General features: G+C 39.3%; 1 protein-coding gene across 3 annotated transcripts in view; it reads right to left on the bottom strand.

Moving 5' to 3' along the window:
• Positions 1-7,592: 7,592 nt before the first annotated feature.
• golim4a (golgi integral membrane protein 4a) overlaps positions 7,593-15,176 on the bottom strand; it is a 44,160-nt gene continuing 36,576 nt past the window's right edge. For 2 of the 3 annotated variants that reach the window (XM_037539788.1, XM_037539790.1), the window contains 4 exons: positions 14,956-15,141; positions 14,692-14,760; positions 13,799-13,882; positions 7,593-8,462 (listed from right to left, as the gene is read on the bottom strand). In XM_037539788.1, the coding sequence (XP_037395685.1) occupies positions 8,331-8,462; positions 13,799-13,882; positions 14,692-14,760; positions 14,956-15,141 (471 nt within the window). In that variant the 3' untranslated portion in view covers positions 7,593-8,330. The remainder of the gene's footprint in view (positions 8,463-13,798; positions 13,883-14,691; positions 14,761-14,955; positions 15,142-15,176) is intronic. The other variant, XM_037539789.1, reaches the window with a different exon arrangement.

Here is a 15,176-nt window from a genome sequence, read left to right as displayed (position 1 = left end):
AAATCCTTTTCAACCTATATTCAATTGGATACACAAGATATTTAATGTTCAAATGGATAAACTTTATTGTTTTTTGCAAATATTCACTCATTTTGAATTTGATGCCTGCAACACGTTCCAAAGAAGCTGGGACAGGGGCATGTTTACCACTGTGTTACATCACCTTTTCTTTTAAGAACACTCAATAAGCGTTTGGGAACTGAGGACACTCATTGTTGAGGCTTTGTAGGTGGAATTCTTTCCCATTCTTGCTTGATGTACAACTTCAGTTGCTCAACAGTCCGGGGGCTCCTTTGTCATATTTTGCGCTTCATAATTCGCCACACATTTGGCTTAGCATTGTCTTGCTAAAATAAGCAGGACATCCCTGAAAAAGACGTTGCTTGGATGGCAGCATATGTTGCTCCAAAACCTGTATGTACCTTTCAGCATTAATGGGGCCTTCACAGATATGGACCCATGCCATGGGCACTAACACACCCCCATACCATCAGAGATGCTGGCTTTTGAAATTTGCGCTGAAAACAATCCAGACAGTCCTTTTCCTCTTTGGCCCGGAGGACACGACATCCATGATTTCCGAAAACAATTTGAAATGTGGACTCGTCAGACCACAGGACACTTTTACACTTTGTGTCAGTCCATCCCGGATGAGCTCGGGCCCAGAGAAGCTGGCGGCGTTTCTGAAGTGTTCCTGAGCCCATGTGGTAATATCCGTTACAGAATGATGTCGGTTTTTAATGCAGTTCAATGTTGGTTTTCTGCCTTGCCGCTTACTTGCAGAGATTTCTCCAGATTCTCTGAATCTTTTGATGATATTATGGACTGTAGATGATGAAATCCCTAAATTCCTTGCAACTGACACTCACACGTTTCCAATTAACCTGCTCACCTGTGGAATGTTCCAAACAGGTGTTTTTTGAGCATTCCTCAACTTTCCCAGTCTTTTGTTGCCCCTGTCCCAACTTCATTGTAACGTGTTGCAGGCATCAAATTCAAAATGAGCGAATATTTGCAAAAAACAAAGTTTATCCATTTGAACATTAAATATCTTGTCTTTGTAGTGTGTTCAATTGAATATAAGTTGAAAAGGATTTGCAAATCATTGTATTCTGTTTTTATTTATGTTTTACACAACGTCCCAACTTCATCGGAATTGGGGTTGTACGCTGTAAAACCTAATGAGTTCAGTGAACTTAAATGGTTTAAGGAAACCAATTGCAACTTATATTGCTTAAACAATTTAAGTTTAGGTTACTCAAATCATGTGACCATAAGTAATTCCCTGTTTACTGATGTATAAACTTAAGTAAATTGAGTAAATCACTCTTTTGATCTTAAAATGCCTGCGTATTTAGGACTTATATAATAATGGTACTAACTCAATACAGTTAAATCATTCTAACTTATATTTACTGCCTTTGCACAACTCTATTCACTGAAGTTCAGCTAATTTTCCTACCATTAAAAGCTAAACTCAGCTTTGATTTTAACAAATTTACACTGACTAGTAGAACATCTTTGACAAGAATACCTTAAACAGTTTAACTTAATTCTGCACTGGACTATCTTGCCCAATACTGACAGTTCAGCTCAGAATGCAGAAGAGATGTGAAGTGTTCATAGCCACCATCAGCAGGTGGGGTCATGGCAACTCAGCACTGATCTACAGTTGGTACTAACAGATTAGATGAGCTCCCAAAATTTAGGAAATAAGCAAGTGCCCAAGGGAAGGTAGGCTGGGGAGAATGGCTACACAGAGATGGTAGGTTAAACAAGATGGGAAGACACACCCGATATGCCCTCAAGAGCCAATAGGAATCATGCAAATTTTACTCAAGGTTGCATTGACCAAGCTTTCATCAAGTAAAGCTGAGAAGTCTTAAACTAAACTGCAAGAGGTTGATTCAACTCAAAAGATCCCATTTGAATGTCCAAAGTTGTCAAAAGTTACATGAAAAGCACGAGAAGCCCAAATCATTTGAATGTAAACCCAACCCTGTCTGTACCCACTGGTAAAGTCAACTTGACTAAAACTGGTGAAAATAAAACGCATGAATAAAGTTGCCTTAACTCAAAATAGGCTAACAAATGATTTCACCCAAAATGACTGAGTCATTCATTTTTGAGTTGGTTTGAATTTGTCTGATTAAGTTACTCCAACTCTGTGTGGTATTCAACTCAAAAATACTCTTCAGTCTGTAGGACGTATGCAAATTAATTGATTTCAACTAACTTTACCTAAGTAACTAAGGATTACATAAGAAATAGTACGCATTACTAGATTTGCATTAGTAAGTGTAATAGATGAGCAAAGTTAACCCAAAAAAATAAGTTAGTGCAATTGTTACATTTTACAGTGTAGTGTTTTATTTTAATAGTGTCTTAAATAGATGAACATCGACCTAAAAGATTGTTCTTTGCAATATTATTACTGTGATGAATAATCAAAGTCAAATGGGAAGAAAGAAAGACAGTTGTACACAGTAAAGTAACATTTTGGCATCAAACAACAGATTTTCTTCATAATAAAAATAATACTTGACAAAATAAATACAATAATTCTTTGTACTGACATACATTCAAAATGAGGACTGTGTTTTTTCCACCCTCAAATATAAAATTTCTTCACAAAACTGTAACCTCTGTCTGCCAAGTGAGCTTACAGGCCATGTCAAATCATCAAAACATCAGATAATAACAGAAAACAGCCCCCAGTGGAGCTGAACAAGCACAGCAGGATGGAAGGGTGGAATAACCTCTCTGATGTTGATAGAGAGAGACCGGACAGTACGATCAAAGTTAAATATTTCACCCAAAAAACATTTGGTCTACAGTGAAAGCTGGACAATGAGGTCATGCTAATGTTTCGCAAGTCAGTTTAATAACAGCCAAGTTTTTTAAATTAGAAAGTTGATGTTTACACCCAGTACCCAGTGTGATCGATGCCAACTCGATCTACACTGAACGTTAGCAGAGCCGTTTTATGAAAGGCCTGGCCACTTCCTATTCCTGTTATATCACAAAAACTGCTAAACAGCAGAGGGTGCCCCTGAGCGAGTCCTCAACGAATGGGGTGAATGGAGCTAAACGGCTAAAAACAAGAAGTTAAAATAGTTTCTAATCACTTGCCCAGAACTTTCCTTTCATCTTAGAAAGAAGGATGTATTTCACTTAAAAACTAAAGAAAACGATCCTGTATGTTTCCTTTATTCTAGTAGCGTAACTGCTACAGAGTGCTGATTGGTTGGCGAAAGGCGCAACTCACTGGCAGTCATGAACGCAGAGCCAGTTTATGAGGACTTTGGCTGCTTCCTATTTCCCACATTATATCAAAAACAGGAGAGCAGAGGGCCCCTGCGAGGGAGTCCTCAATGAATTGGAGTGAATGGAGCTCAACGGCTAAAAATGACAAGTTAAAATAGTTTCCAATCACTTTCTCAGAACTTTAATTTTAGAAAGAAGGATGTATTTCACTAAAAAAGCAAAGAAAACTCACCTGTATGTTTCCTTTTTCTAAAGCAGAAGACTGGCATTACTGCTACAGCTTGATGATTGGTTGGCGATAGGAGCAGCTCATTGGCTGTTTGCGTTCACAGACATCATGAATGAGGTGCAGTTTTAAACTCCTATTTCTCGAGTTTTAAAGCTCTTAAAAACATAACAGCAGTGTTAGTGTTTTATGCTGTTCTGTGTTCAGGAAATTACTGCATTCTTTTATATTAAAATATTTAAGCATTTATAAACTATGATTTTGCTCAAAAAAAAAAAAATTATTTTGGACTCGCTCAGGAGCGCCCTCTAGCGTTACATTACAGAGCGGTAATTCTCCTCTACAAGTTCTCTGGCGTTAGTCTGAGTTTGAGAGCAATGTTTGTGATGTGGTCAACCTATCACCTCGCCTACAGGTGAGCAACACCTGTGAATCATGAAATGAATGATACGATGTTTCCCAATAACTACACTCTTAAAGGGATGGTTCTTCATGGGTACTTTAGCAAAGACAGTGGCTCTATATAGAACCAGGAACGCTCAAAGAACCTTTTGTGTCATTAAATGGTTCTTTGCATGGTGACATGGTTTTTCAGATGGATGGAGAATGTGCTGTAGATGGTTCTACATAGCACTAAAAAGGGTTCTTTTACTGGTACGATGTCAACCTTGTTATAGTAGAAGAACCCTTTTTGGTGCTATATAGAACCCTTTTTAAAAATGTTCCATGTAGAACCATCTATAGCACATTCTCATCAATCTGAAGACTCTTTTCATGATGCATAGAACCGTTTCATCAGGCAAATGGTTCACTGCATGTTCATGGTTTTATAAAGAAACATGACCTTTACTCAAAAACCTTAAAGAAGTGTGTTTTTAAGAATGTAGCTATAGGTAGTTTAATAAAAGTGGTTTTGAAGGGCCTAAGAATGGCTCTTCTTGGTTTCTGATGGGGAAAAATTTGAAGCTAGCATCTTTGGAGCCATGGCTGAAAAAATACAATCAAAAACAAAAACAGTGAAAGATTTTTCTGTAGTCGGCACCATATTAGGAACACCAGACACCAGATTTTTCTCTATTTGAATTTTTTTTTTTTTGAAAATTACCGCTCTCGCATCCTGTGGTATTGAAAAATGTCTGAAAGATATGTTTTGTCCTACGAACTAATCAGGTAGCTATCAGGGTTATTACAGTTCATCAAAACTATCAGTGAAACAGAAACTAGCAGTGAAAAAAAGTGCTTGTTCAGTGTAATAAAAATAACTTTAAAACGCTGAATGGCTGCTAATGCTAGCATCGTTTCTGTTTTGCTAGCCTGATCTACTTGGCTGGGTCATGTTTTTTCTTCTCTCTTGGTGTAAAAAAAATTATACAAAGCTGTAAATGTAAGCCAAAAAACACATCTTTAAACAGCCAAAACAGTGCGATATATAAAAAAACATTAGCAGCTAATTGTGCTAACTATTGAAAACTTTAGTTGCTTGTAACTTCTATGAATCTAAATTTTACTTGCTTTGCATGTCTTAACTTGCTAGCTAACAAGTTTGAAACCAATCAAAATGCAGATAACGTACCTTGTAATCAGGTCAAACGGTATCATTTCCAATAATAACAATGCTTATTTGCTGCTAACCAGTTAGCTCAATTAGCTCGCTAGCTATCATGATCACTGAATGGCTGCTAATGCTAGCATTTGTTCTGCTTTGATAGCCTGATTTACTTGGCTAGTTTATCTTTTTACTTCTCTCTTGACTTTTAGTTGATACAAAGCTGTAAGCGGAAGCTAAACAACACATAGCAGATCTTTAAACAGCCCAAACAGTGCGATATATGAAAAACACTAGCTGCTAATTGTGCTAACTAGTGGATAAAGTTGAATGTGTTGCGTGCAAACACTGTTTCTAAATTGCTTTTTACATTTATCAAATTCTGTTTTGCGTAACACAAACTGAAACTAGTTGCATTAAAGTTTCACCATAAACAGCCCAACTTAGTGTTATAGGCATTTTAGTGAATGACTCTGATAAAATCTAGTCAGCGATCATGATCAAAGCTACAGAATCACAAAATATAAAACAAAGAGCTCCACTTATGATACACAATTGCTACAGAAAAACATCTAAAGATAACAAAATGATAGTCATGAGCATCTACATCCATCGGCCACAGATAACAGACATTTATGTAGTGACAAGGGTTGAGTATCGCAATTCTGTACTTCCATCTAACTGACCGAATTACTTCAAAACAACCGAGTATCAAAAAATTCTGTCATTCAGCATCAAATTTCAATACCTAATCTGTGAGCCAACAAAAACACTTGTTCCCAAACATTGACTGCTGATTGGCTAAGCTACATGCCCTATCAGCTTATTAACATTGGCACTTCTTGATTTGTCTGCAAGCCACACCCACTTCTGATTCACATTTAAAGGGTCCAATCCATATTTTCTTTCCACTTATGATTTTTATGTTCCAAATACCGTTATAATTCATTTTTATAAGTCTCACTTTATACCTTTAAATTAAACAAGCTTTTGTTTTACTATGCCTTTAACCCTCTGAGGTCTGAGGTCATTTTCTCGATTTGTTCAAATCTTCTTAAATCCTCCTTTAAAGGCTCTTCATATCAAAATGCTCCGTTATCTTCATCACTACATTCCAAACCCGCTGCAGCAGCTTCAGCAGCTGTAAACTCTCTGACGCTGTTTCACACGAATCTGGACTGAATGATGAATGAAGGGTCCCCAGCGTGATGGTCAGTCCTTAGTGATTTCCTGAATGTCCGCTGGTCAGTTTCACACAGAATGTAGACGGACACATGAATCCACCAGTTCCCCATGGTGAGAGGAAGGTGACATGTATCTCAGCCCCTCTTCACAGGCTCTTAACTCTGGATGCGAATCTCATATGATCTCGTGATAAGATGGAATGGAAAGGGTGACTCTACAGATTCAGGAAGTGTTTAAACTGGATTTCTGCACTGGATCATCATAAAGACACAGACACAGATATAGAAACAGAGAATTTGATGCACCAGCATATTTGTAGACCCCAGAAGGTGAAGACTGATATATGTAAACAAGCTCTGTTCAGATGGGATAACCTGTATTGTACCTAATTCAAAAAGCAGTCCAGGCAGAAACACTCCTTATAACTTAGCTTAGTTTGTTTATGTGGACTTTATGGACTGGAGGGCAAATGGTAACGTTAACAGTGTTTACATACTGCATTGACCTCTCACAAAAAAAAAAACAAGGAAGATTATTCCAACGATATGGGCCCTTTAAATGTCCTGAAAAAGGTACTGAATCAGGAATCAGAACAGATGTGACGGTCTCAGTTACAGAACATGTTAAACAATACCCAGTCCTAGTTGTGACATCAACAGTATACACCAGTCAAATATAACATTATGACCACCTCCTTGTTTCTGCGCTCAGTGTCCATTTTATCAGCTCCACTTACTGTATAGGTGCACTTTGTAGTTCTACAGTTACAGACTGTAGTCCATCTGTTTCTCTGATACTTTGTTACCTCCTTTTACCCTGTTCTTCATTGGTCAGGACCCCATAGACCTTCACAGAGCAGGTACTATTTGAGTGGTGGGTCATTCTCAGCACTGCAGTAACACTGACGTGGTGGTGGTATGTTAGTGTGTGTTGCGCTGGTCTGAGTGGATCAGACAGCAGTGCTACTGGAGTTTTTAAACACTTCCGTGTCACTGGACTGAGAAAAGTCCACCAATCAAAAATATCCAGCCAGCAGTGTCCTGTGGGCAGCGTCCTGTGACCACTGATGAAAGACTAGAGGATGACCAACACAAACTGTGCAGCAGCAGATGAGCTGTCGTCTCTGACTTCACATCTACAAGGTGGACTGACGAAGTACGAGTGTCTAATAGAGTGGACAGTGAATGGACAAAGTGTGTGATGCACTCGTACCAGCACAACACACACCACCCAAATAGTACCTGCTCTGTGAGGGTCCAGGGGGGTCCTGACCACTGAAGAACAGGGTAAAAGGGGGTAACAAAGTATCAGAGAAACAGATGGACTACAGTCTGTAACTGTAGAACTACAACGTGCACCTATGTAGTAAGTGGAGCTGATAAAATGGACAATGAGCACAGAAACAAGGAGGTGGTCAGAATGTTGTGCCTGATCAGTGTACACATAAATTGGTGACAGAAAACCGTGGACGAAAGGCTGACGGGGACAACTTTCTTCTTTTTAGAATAAATTGATTAACATTTTCAAGAAACCTCCAGCAACATTGCAAGACAGACACCTTACATATTGTCGCTGTCCAAAAATAAACATGTATCTTCAAAAGAGTAACTTTACAGGAGGGGCAAAAACATCCTTTACTTTTAATGTAAGTTAATGTTACAAGATTTTATTCCAATTTTTGTTGGTCCATTAATCATGAAGTGTTCACCCAGCATAAAGAGCAGCTTCCTAGATCAAATTATAAAACTGAAAATCAGAAAAAAATGAATTTCTTTGAACAGCAACAATATATAAGAAAAAAATTGCTTTCAAACTCTTTATTGTTTAAAAGCAAACTCATAGCTAATGTGACAGTGTTTGATTTGGACTTCAACACAATAAGGCACAGTTAAGAAGTTCTACAGTATATTGTAGGCAAACTGAGGGCTGTAGGTTGATCTGTACATCAGGCGCTCATGTCCATTTCACACCGCTGAAGAACTGACCCTTTCAGACCTTAAATGTCCCAGCAGAATCTCTGCTTCAGACAGTTTTACTCTGCTACAAGGAAAAAGGAGAATACCGCCAAAGGCCTGTGCAGAGGAAGCATGACGTGATTGGTCATCCTCACATCTCCGCTCTGTGATTGGTGTCTTCCTCTGGCTCCTCCTCTTCCTCTTCGTAGTTCTCCTCCTCATTGGGCTCTTTGGCAGGCTGTTTGTCCTCTGGCCCCGCCTCCACCTGCTCACGAGCATCATCCTAAACACACACACATATCAGCAAGTGAATATGAGCTCAAGGACACTACTGTTTACTGAACCACCATCAGAACAGGCTCACTGAGCACCAGATGGATGTTACTTCAACTATCCGAGTTCAGAACCATCAGCCAACTGTGTTTGTACACCGTGGAATAAGACATCCGCATTTAACCCATCCATGCAGTGAATACATACATACACACTAGTGAACACACACACACACAAGGAGGCAGTGAGGACACTTGCCCAGAGCGGTGGGCAGCCCTATCCATGTTGCACAGGCTTCTGGTCACAGATCACCTCCAGCCCACTACTGCACAACACACATATTACTATGCACTGCCACTTTGTTTACACATCCATCAATATAGCATTAATATTAATGTGTTATTACTCTATCATTTACAGTGCAAAGTCACTCGGCTTGTGTTGCTGCTTGGATGTTTTTAGATGATTCACTGGATGTGACAATACACCACACCACCACAGACCTTCAAACTTCATGTGGCCTTTAGATTAGCTCAAGAACAGCTTAGAGAGCTTCATGGAATGGGTTTCCATGGCAGAGCAGCTGCATCAAAGCCTTACATCACCAAGTGCAATGCAAAGCGTTGAATGCAGTGGTGTAAAGCGCCGCCACTGGACTCTAGTGCAGTGGAGACGTGTTCTCTGTAGTGACGATTCACGCTTTTCCGTCTGACAAGGTGATGGACGAGTCTGGGTTTGCCAGTTGCCAGGAGAACGGTACTTGTCTGACTGCATTGTGCCAAGTGTAAAGTTTGGTGGAGGGGGGATTATGGTGTGGGGTTGTTTTTCAATACATCATATTAGACCCTATGGATTAAGAATGGGATCTCACTCAAGTTCATATGTGTGTGAAGGCATATATGTACAGTATCTATCTATGTATCTATCTATCTATCTATCTATATGTCTGTATCTATCTGTCTAAAAATAAAATGTGGTCTCTGACTTTTGGACAGTGCTATAATGTAACAAGATTTTGAGACACAAGTTGTTTGTGTCAAGCAGATGGAGAGATTTTCGAAATCCCTGCTGATGCAAGATTTTTTTTGGTTGTTAATTCTTCCATTGGACAAATTTTTGGCATTTTTTAGCTTGATCCTCATTAATGTAATATGATGTTTTTAATTAGAAAAAAATTGTTTATTACTTTTAAGGAAATTCAGGAAACACTTTTCTAGTGATCACTCTCGCTGCCCTTTACATTGCAAACATTTCATGATAAATAGATCAATGTCTCTAAAATGACCTGGAATAAAACCTTACTACACTAATGTGTAAACACCCAGTTAAAAACGTTTCACCATCTCCTACAGTTTCCACTCCAGAGATTATTACATTCACGCAGGAGAAATCAGGAGAAATGTTTATTTATAAAAAAAATCAATATCAAATGTTTTGCGATAATGAGATAAAAGAAAGTTGCTTTATTTACATATTTACTTGGTCATTTAAATTGGAAGTCAATCATCATTGTTTGTAAATCCAAAAAAGTTTTTTTATTTAAATGTTTTCAAGTTTATTCCCAGTGTGTGTCATGCTAGTGATAATTACCCAAATGTACACAAAACTGACCCTAAAGTTTATACTGTTCAACATGGCAGAGGAGAACCTGGTCTGCAGAGGAGACAAAGGTCATGCTCTGATTTTTAAAAGATGGCGGTGGGACAGACGTCCAGCTTACATGTCTCAGAGCATGATGTCTTCCTCTCGGCCTTCTTTAATAAGGACATGTGAAGGACATTTTCCTGCGTCTGACATCATTTTTGAAGTGATAAAAACACAAGCACTGCTCACTGCTGCTCATCTCACTCTGACTGGACTCATGTGATGCTCGCTGTCATGGTAATGTTTACTCTAAGTGGTTCTCCACGTGTGCACGTCATTTTGGATCTGATTACTTGTACTGAGCATGTAAACAGAGATTTACCATAAGATTGTTGAAAGTGAATAGAAACACCTCGGATTTAGTCTCTGTAATCGGAATGTATTCGATCAGATTGGCAAAAATCTTTGCATGTAAACATTGATAAAAACAACAAAATCTTAAAATTGGAAAACATCTGGAGCTCTGCAGTTCATCTCAATAGAGTAACTCCTGATGATTCGGGAAAGTGAGCTGCTGCGTGCTGTGATGTAGAGGGGTGGCAGTAACCAGACACTGCCGAGAACACGGCAACCAATCTGCCATTCAGCCAACTGTGCCAGCCGTCAGTCTACAGTTACACCAACAGCTCACATAAAGGAGTGTTCACAGTCGCACACAGCCAGCATGCATACATCTCAGCAGTAACATCGAAACCTTTCAGCTCTACTTTTATTTACTTAGTAATTAGTGACTATTCTTAACCAATTTATGGGTAAAGACCATTTCTGTATCCATAATGTTTATAGATACATTACACTTGAAAAACGTTAGGGTTGCCGTTTTTTTTTTCTTACCTTTTCAAATAAAACAATGTTGTTTTAACAATTACACCTTCTCAATCTATCAATTTAGCAATACTGGTTTTTAAAATCAATCATATGGAATTCCAAGCACCACAGAAGTGCTTGTCCCTACAGTCATGTGTAAAGGGTGAATTATTTGAAGGGAATAAAAAAACAAAAAACCTAAACACATTTTTCTGCCATTTTAACTACAATAATCTATACATGACAATGGAATATCTAGATAAAATGACAAAAAGAAAACAAATGTGAATATTATAAAATATATAATGAAAGTTGTGGTCCCCAGCAGTCACTGGTGTTACCATGTAATAAAAATCTTTTATTTTGAAATAAAAGTGACACTGATGACATCACTTGGCTTCCTTTTACCTATTTTTGGAGAATCTATGAAGAAAAGCACACAGTGAGTCCACTAAGTGTCTTTCAGTTGTCAGAGACTCTCATTTAGCTCATGATTTCATATGAAGCTTTTAGCTGAAGTCACTGGTGTGACTGACTTTACTCTGAGGTAACTGTGAAAAAAATAGAATACAAATGGATTAAATTACATATTTTAGTGGATTTTCCATGATTGACAATATGTGGTTTGATGTAGCAGCCGTGTTGTAAAATGCATTTTTCATTAAAATGTCTCTGGTGATCCCTTTATTATGTGTAACACCAAAGAGGATAAGTAACACTAGTGACACCTATGGAGAGACAGAAAAGTGGAGGTTTCTGTAGAATGAACCATATTATATTCTTCTTTTTCCCATCGACGTTCCAACTCTGGAATTTTTGGTCTGATCGAGGATGGTGTGCACGCATATAGCTTTTTGATTGGGTGTGTTTTTTGTACAATATTTATTAAATGCCAATATTTTTTTACCTGAGGAATGAAAAGGGGTGCAAAAGTTAGTGCGCCCAGCCTATATCACAATGACACAGCCCATTAGCAACACCATATTAATTATGTGGGATATCATAGTAACCATCAGCACCCACCTAGCAACGCCCCCTGGCAACCATCTAACAACCCCCTACCGCCCATATAGCATACTAGAGCAACGACCAAACAACCCCCTAGCAACCACTTAAGATGCCATAGCATAGCACCTACCAAGTTCTTAGCAAGCTTAAGCTGACCAATCACTTTTCTAGTTTACCTACTGTCACCCCATTTAAACACTCTAGCTGCACTTTAGATTGTGAAAATTTCATGATGAATAGATCAATAAAAATGTCTCTAAAATGACACCAATGTAAACACCCAGTTAAGAACATTTCTCCATCTCCTACAGTTTCCGCTCCGGAGATTATTACACTCTCGCCGAGAAAATCCAGGAGAAATCAGGAGGAATATTTATTTAAAAATGATTGACTCTACTTTTCTCCCACTCACCACACAAGAGCTCACTCACTTCTGAAGCACATTTCATTTTTGGGAACGCCCGGAGTGCAAGTGAATAGATTAATGGAATATGAAACAGTGGCAATGTGGGATCTCAGTGGTTGATGCTCAGAAATTGGGTTGAGGAATAAAAATTCACTCATTAGTTTGAGGCTTCAGAGAAGAGTAATGCAGCGCAAGTCTCCGGGTTCATTTTAGCAGCCACAGGGGTAAATTACAGGCCCTCACTTCTATCAGAAATACTGATTAATCACTAAACCCCCTCCTGAGCACTCGTTCACCCACTGTTCTCCTCCTCTTTTCCTTCTCTTCCTCTAGATCCTCGAGTAAGTTTTTCAAGGTTGCGTCACAAATCCCAGACTTGAGTAAGCAGGTTTTTTATCCATGAATGTATGTATCTCTGGCTGAAAAGAAATTGGTTTCTCTATGGATGCATATACATTCAGCTGTTGTGGACAACCCTTTTTATTAGTAAATTCGGCTGCATTAAGGTGAACTCCCTGCTGACACAGGCCTTCAAATGCACACATAGCTTGTGTAATCTCCATAGAAAAGCACTGATAATTGAATAAGATGCTCTAAAACAGAACCACGAGCCTAAGGTCACCATATCTAATGCCAATCGTGGGCTAGAGGGGTATAAAGCCCCCCCAACATTGGGCTGGAAAGCAGTGGAACTGTGTTCTCTGAAGTGATGGAGTTCCAATACCTTTACGATGAGCTGGAGAGATCCAGAATTGACCATATAACATCAGTACCTGACTTAATAAAATCCTCACAGTAATGTTCCAACATTTAGTATAAAGCCTTCCCAGAAGAGTAGAGGCTGTTTCTCCAGCAAAAGGGGACAAATTTATTTTTGATACGCTTGATTTTGAAAGAAACACCGGATGAGCAGGTGTCCATAAACTTTTGGCCATACAGTGTATCTCTGTGAGAGGAGTTACTGTTTTACCATGGTTTACTGAATCTCTGGCTGAGGATATACTGGGTTTTCTATAGATGCACATAACTCCAGCAGAAAAGAATTTCTCCATGGATATATGTATGTCTGACAAAGCAATGGACATACAGCATGTAAATCAGACACCACAGATACCAGTTTCTCAATGGACATGCATCTCTGACAGAAGAAATACCAGTTTTTCCATGGACACATGCATCTCTAGCGGAAGACATACTGGTTTCACCATGGATGTATGTGTCTCTTAAAAAGGATATACTGGTTTCTCCATGAACGTATGTATCTCAGAGAGAATACAGATACCAATTTGTCCATAAATGTATGCATCTCAGGTAGGACATACTGAGTATTCCATGGATGCATATATATCTCTAGGAGAAAAGATATCAGTTTCTCTCCATGGACAAATGATAATGAGACTGATTTCTCCAAGAACATATTGCTGCTGGCATGCTGGCACGTATCTCTGATAGAGGAGATGCCACTTTCTGCATGAATGTACCTGCTCTCCATTCTCCTCATTGTAAGGATCTGCTTCCTCTCCTGCCTCTTCTGGCTTCTGCTCCTCAGCCAAGTCATCCTGGGCCTGTCAGGAGAAAACAGTGCTTAGATGCCCAAAGATTTTGGCCCAATCCCTTTTCAACCTTCGCCCCTACCACTTAGCCCTACCCCTCCTTTTTGCACATCCACATCCAGGGGTAGGGTGTCCCGATTGTTGTTGAGATAGAGGGGTAGGGCAAAGTGTTAGGGCTACATGACCCTCCAAACAGAGTAATATGAGGAAAAAAGAAAAAATGAAAAAAGATGGCTGTACAAGATATCAAAGAAACCCACAAATAAGTATTTTTCAGATAACTACTTTATTATATTAGTTTAATGCTGTTCTAATGTATTATGGTCCTTTTCTTCATAACAAGTATAAAAAAAATGCTAGTAGTGCTGTTGTCTCACATTCTGGCACCTCAGGCATCAGAACAGCTGCTTCATTTAAGGTGGAACTGAAAAATTCAAACAAAACACTGACGAATATCTGACTTCAGCTTCATCACACTGATGAATTAGGGGTGGGTAATAATAAATAATTGCCCCCCTCTTTGAAGGTAGATGATGCCCTAAATGTAATGTCAATGTAATGTAATGTAATGGAGCTGAACTTTCCCCTCCTTTGCTGTCACTGCAGACTGGCAGGGTCGCCTACAGAGCAGCACTAGTAGCTGTTAATGAAGTAATGCTCTGTTTATTTGTCCCATTTTGTAGGGGAAAACTTTAACCATTAACCACTGGGACACAGTTCCAAGGGGCAAGGTGACCCTCAAAAACAAGGGGTAGGGGTAATAATAAGAAATGGGACTGGGCCTTAATTTGTCTATGTGAGTGTGAATGTGTGAGACTGACCTCTTCATCTCCCTCTTCCTGATACTGCTCTTCCAAGTTGTCCTCTTGTTGGTCAGGATTTCCTGCCATCTGCACAAATACACAACACAGTTCAGTTTTTCCACCCTGTTTTTTTTTAGTAATTTTTTTTTTTATTGATCTAATGACATCTGTCTTGTTGCTAAGGTAACTCAGCGAAGGTTATCAGTGGAGATGAACGTATTTTATCATTTCTTCGGTTGGTGTTGGTCAGATTTGGTGGCAGTGCCCTCTCTGCTGACTCACCACCAGCTGTTCGTCTGCAGGCGGCTGCTGTCGGTTTTCTCTGTGTAAGTGGTTGTCAGAGTGTCCAGGGGGTACCGGTCCTTCGTCATCCTCTTCTTCGCGGCCCTGTTGCTCAGCCTCCTCAAACTCATCCTCTCCTTGGTTGTTGGGGTCATCTGCTGGATCAACGTCGGCCTCAATGGGCTGCTAAGCGGAGTCACAGAGAGATACTTGATCATCAA

This window comes from Pygocentrus nattereri, chromosome 7, assembly GCF_015220715.1.
Source record: "Pygocentrus nattereri isolate fPygNat1 chromosome 7, fPygNat1.pri, whole genome shotgun sequence".
Lineage (NCBI taxonomy): Eukaryota > Metazoa > Chordata > Actinopteri > Characiformes > Serrasalmidae > Pygocentrus > Pygocentrus nattereri.
This window is presented reverse-complemented; position numbering and strand designations above follow the sequence as displayed.